The following is a 5,155-nucleotide window of genomic DNA, read 5'->3' as shown; positions in this document are numbered from 1 at the left end:
TGTTATTTTTAATTAAATTTAATTAATTAGCGTTTTTATCACACAAATAAAAGAAATAATATACTCACCGGGTAAGGCCTGGATGAACCTCTTTGGGTGGCAGGAAGGGTAAGACCTCGAAGATACTTGTGCCTCTACCCTAGGAGGAAAAGCCCCCCCCCCCCCCCCCCCCCCCCCGCTCGACGTAATATCAACCAGGTGCAGTCATATCGTTTCTCTATTAACCCATATCTGTACTGTCATGTATGAAAAACAGGATTTACTGGGGGACAAAGTGTCCAACTTGATGTATGGCCCGAGTCATTAGAGATGACCTTCAAAAGTATGGCCCCATACGCTGATGTAATACAAACGCTTGCGTGAGGAAGAAACACACATACACTGTCAAAACTACCGCCAAGCGTTTTTATTGGACGACAGATCCTGCACCTCCTCCTCCTCTCATTCTTTGTTCCAACTTTATCATTTTCTCCCAGAGTCTCAGCCTCTCAGACTCAGACTCAGGCTCTCAGCTCTCCGGCATCAGACTCGCGCAGCGGCACGGCTCTCAGCTCTCTGGCATCGCTCTCTCCGAGGATTATCCAAGCCCGTGGGGACCTTAGCGCAGTACTGCACCAGACACAGGGTTCTAAGTCCTTTGCTGATTCTCCAAAGCCCGGGACCTTACCGCGGTACCGCAACACCAGACACGCCGTACGCTCACGCTCCATCAGGTAACCCACCCCCGCTCAGTCCCGGCTGTGCCCGACAAAATAATAACTTATTAAAATAACAGACACACTCATAAGCACTCTCCTCAATATAGCACTCTCCTCAATATAATATAAAAATAAAATAATAATTAAGTAAATCATTTAAAAGAAATAATTTATAATAATAATAAATAATAAGTAAAAATAAATAATAAATCATTTAGTAAATAATAAATAAATAATAAATAATTAATAAATAAATCCAACTCCTGTGACGTCACATCGTACCACCACAACCAAGCCCTGCCTACACAAGCCCCGCCCACAAGTGACCTTTTGACCCGACCTGTCAATTTGATGGAAGCGGTATCCTTCCTCTCTATAATACTTACATGTATCAGGTCTTGCTGTGGAAAATAATCTTCCTGAACGGTGACACTTCTAACATAGGGTGTGTGGTCCACAGTAAATGTATCCCTGACAGCCACAATTGATAAGAAGCACAGGTTCCCAAGAAATTGTATGGGAAATGCATGTGGGTCATTTTTGACCCACTTATGGAAGCTTGGGGTAGTAATACAAATATTACAATTTCTTAAAAAGTATAAGAGGTAACTTAAACATTTTAATGACATGATATCAAAAACATGTAATTTCAGGAATACCTGGAATATGAAAAGGTAAAAACTTTTCATTACAAAGATACTGCAAGAAAACAACCTCACCGGGTCATTTTTGACCCACTTGTGCATCCTAGGGTTAACAGCCATGCCTCTCCCAATTCTGAGAAATCCAGACTAATCAGGAGCTCTATTTCAGTAACTGCTGTTTGTTGTGACAGCTTCTTGGTTTCAGGGAGTTTCAGTGGTTCTTGAATGATTATCTGTATGCTGGTTTCCTGATTTCCATTCTGGACCAGGACTTTAAGTTAACCGGATGCCCTGATCTCTGTTCACACCTTGCCTGACCTGTGCCTGTTTACTGACCATCATTTGCATAACATTTTGGTTCCTGTTTTTGCTCGTATTGGCTTTGGACCTGAACTGCCTGACTCTGAGTTTGCCTGCCATTATAAGCTTTTGGTTTATTTTTTCTATATCTGCATTTGAGTCTTCATTTATTCTCTGCACTTCATCACATTGTGGGAATATGGGCAACTTCATGGCCACCCCCGAAACTGCAAATGTCAAATTCGCTAATGTGAACGGGATACTGTATTTCAGGAAGTTAAACAAGCTAGTGGGTGTGGAGGAAGTAAAGGGTATATAGGCGGAGCAAGTGACAGGGCTTTTCTGCGAATGCAATGTTGTTTATGAAAAATTTTTGTTTGATCGACAAGGGCTTGCGTCTCTATCACAACGACAAGGTGAGGAAAAACCTCAAGATTCTGAAAAGGCTGATTAATGTAATTTAATTCTTGAGTTGTCAGGAGCTGGCATGTAGGGGACACAGTAAGGCTGAAAAGTCTGACCTTGAAGAAAATTATAAATGTGCTTTCCTGCTATGACAATGTTCTGGCTTTTGTTGTGTGCTTCTGTTACAATGTAATTGATGTGTTAACAGTGTGCTTACATACCAGTTTATCACTTTTCTCAACCCCTGTGTATGTGGAAGACAATACATAATCTTTGCTTATGCATATGTAGATTATGAAGAAAAAAATACTCACAGATGCACAAATATTCGTAGAACCTGTATTCATGTCATATACAGATGATGGAGACATAATATATGAGAACATGAAAAACGTATATTATGTATATATTCCATGTAACATTTTTTTTCTTTTTACTAAAAAGAGCTATGGCTGAGTTCAATATAAGAAATGAAGACATGCAAAGCATGAAGGAGATATTACAGAATAACAGTTTGGCAGATGCAGCTGAAAAGATTCAAGACCATTTTAACGAACTGGATCACGTTACTCTGAACATTGCTGTCACTGGAGAGTCCGGTTCTGGGAAGTCCACCTTTGTTAATGCTTTCCGAGGGATTGGGGATTGTGAAACCAACTCAGCCCCCACAGATGTAGTGGAAACTAAAACAGAGCCTAAATCTTACTCCCACCCAAAGTATCCCAATGTCCAGCTGTGGGATCTACCTGGAATCGGAACCCCCAACTTCAAGGCAGACACTTACCTTCAGGATGTTGAATTTAATCGCTATGATTTCTTCATCATCATCGCTTCAGAGCGTTTCAGGTCCTGTAATGTACAGCTGGCCAAGGAGATCCAGAAAATGAAGAAGAGGTTCTATTTTGTGCGCTCCAAGATTGATAATGACATTAGGGCAGAAAAAAGAAAGCAAAACTTTGATTATGGCAAGACATTACAAAAGATCCGAGATGACTGTATTAAAGGTAAGGTCTATGAAAATCCTTACAGAAAAGTAGGAGAGGATGGCATGCTGTAATACCCCCACCCTCCTCTTGACTATTTTTACTGTCGGCACCCAGTAATTCATAGAACTACATGCTAAGAGTGATTACATAAGTTAGGTGTAAATTGATTCTTCTTTTGGATTAGAGAGCTTTTAATACATATAGATCTTGAAGCATTTAAAGCAGCTTGATATGTGTTTTTCCCTCTGTCTTTCAGGCCTTCAGAAAGAGGGCATAACCTCTCCCACAGTCTTCCTGATTTCCAGCTTTGAATTAAGAAGCTATGACTTCGCATTACTTGAAGAGACCATGGAGAAGGAGCTTCCTGAGCACAAGAGGCATCTCTTGCTGTTGTCCCTGCCCAATATTACCCAAGAAATCAACAAGAAGAAGGCAGCAGTCTTGCAGGCAGACATATGGAAAATGGCTCTACTATCAGGCACAATAGCTGCCATACCCATCCCAGGCCTATCATTTCTTGTTGATGTGGCTATTTTGGTTAAAGAGATCTCTAGATATTTTATGGCATTTGGCCTAGAGGATGATTCCTTGAGAGAGCTCTCCAACAGAACAAAGGTACCCTTTGGAGAACTGAAATCAGTTCTCAAATCTCCCCTTAAGGATGAAATATCAGTTGATGTGGTTAGGAAGATGCTGACTAAGGCAGTTGGTGGTGGATTAATGGTTACTGAGTACCTGGTCAGCAACATTCCTGTTTTTGGATCCATGGTAGCTGGTGGGATTTCCTTTGGGACCACCTACTACATGCTAAACAGCTGCCTGAATGAGCTGGCCAAGGATTCACACAATGTGCTGATGAGGGCTTTACAGACTTCAGTCTAACCCAATATACTTACCTTCCATACATTCATTACCGGCACCAACTAAATCTAACACATGCACATGTTTATGTCATTACATTATGTGTATAGCACTGTCATTGGTATGGTAGTATATTTATGTTTTTATATATAATAATTCAACATATGCTAGAATTATTTACAAAATAATCACATTATCTCTTAATATGTTAATACATAATCAATAAAGTATCATGTTAAGAAATAAGGAAAATCATTCTGCTTATTTATACCTATCTGTATGATTTCTGTATCTAGCTACTATTCACTTTTCATTTTCTTAACACTTAAGTTTGTAATATGTTAAAATTTGTTAAACAGCTGCAGTTTGAAAAATGACCAATTCAAATGGTTCAGATTTTATTATGCAAATAATTATTGTCCCAAGGATAATAAAAAAAAATCTTTTACCAACTTCACTGTCTCTACAATATTGTGAAAGTTAACGTAACATCTTATGATTATCTGAAAAAATATCAGACCAAACTATAATGAGTGATAACTTTATCCTGGATGCTTGTCTAATAAAGTTCAGTCAAGTTCTTGTACACTAAACACATCCAACTATGTCTTTATGGACTTTGCTTCATGCACTGGAGTACAAGGAGTCCCTGTTCCCACAAAGTTGGAAGCACACCCGCGATATTTAAGAAGCGAAAATGAATAAGTCAGAAAGCGTGTAAAACGGGAGCTGTATGAAGTATACAAACATGTAATAGCTAAAAATATTACTGTGGCCATAAATAAAGCCAGGGAGTTGGCTTGGCAAAGAACTGCAGACCGACTAAATGCGTAAGTTATGTAAATGTTACAAGTGCACCGTACAGTGGTACGGTGGTTTATGCTGTCGTCTTACACCGCGAAAGTTCCTGGTTCGATCACCATAACCAATGGGGAAACTTCTGGGTTGATTTTACGTGTCATTCTTACTGTAAAATGTTACTGTGCTGTTTGATCTTCGTAAATACTTTACGGAAAATGTTCTGCACGAATAACCGTGTCTTGTATTTGCTTTTTACTAATAAACTTTCAAAGTAGACTGTGACTAAACAAAATATAAAAATATCTTCCTATTCATATTATTTTAACGGATTTCTTTTTCAATTTCAGTCATTGCATTTCATGTTTGACTTTTGTAATATGGGTACGCTTTTCTTTTAATTAATTTGGAAATAATTGGAATGCTGAAACGTGATTTGATTTTATAGGCTTTATTTCATTTA

At 38.9% G+C, this 5,155-nt stretch overlaps 1 protein-coding gene across 1 annotated transcript; it reads left to right on the top strand.

Moving 5' to 3' along the window:
• The first annotated feature begins 1,785 nt into the window (after nt 1-1,785).
• Nucleotides 1,786-4,346, top strand: LOC125719856 (interferon-inducible GTPase 5-like). Its single transcript, XM_048994659.1, has 3 exons — nt 1,786-2,058; nt 2,492-3,051; nt 3,290-4,346. The coding sequence occupies exons 2-3, from the start codon at nt 2,496-2,498 to the stop codon at nt 3,913-3,915; spliced, it is 1,182 nt and encodes a 393-aa protein (XP_048850616.1). The 5' UTR covers nt 1,786-2,058; nt 2,492-2,495; the 3' UTR covers nt 3,916-4,346.
• The last annotated feature ends 809 nt before the right edge of the window (nt 4,347-5,155 follow it).

This window comes from Brienomyrus brachyistius, chromosome 2, assembly GCF_023856365.1.
Source record: "Brienomyrus brachyistius isolate T26 chromosome 2, BBRACH_0.4, whole genome shotgun sequence".
NCBI classification, from domain to species: domain Eukaryota; kingdom Metazoa; phylum Chordata; class Actinopteri; order Osteoglossiformes; family Mormyridae; genus Brienomyrus; species Brienomyrus brachyistius.
Note: the sequence above shows the minus strand (reverse complement) of the source record. Positions and strands in the feature narration are given on the sequence as shown.

Coding starts and splice junctions, on each gene's coding strand:
- LOC125719856 (XM_048994659.1), top strand. CDS start 2,496: ATGGCTGAGTTCAATATAAGAAATGAAGACATGCAAAGCATGAAGGAG. Junction 3,052..3,289: donor CCGAGATGACTGTATTAAAG/GTAAGGTCTATG, acceptor TCTGTCTTTCAG/GCCTTCAGAAAGAGGGCATA.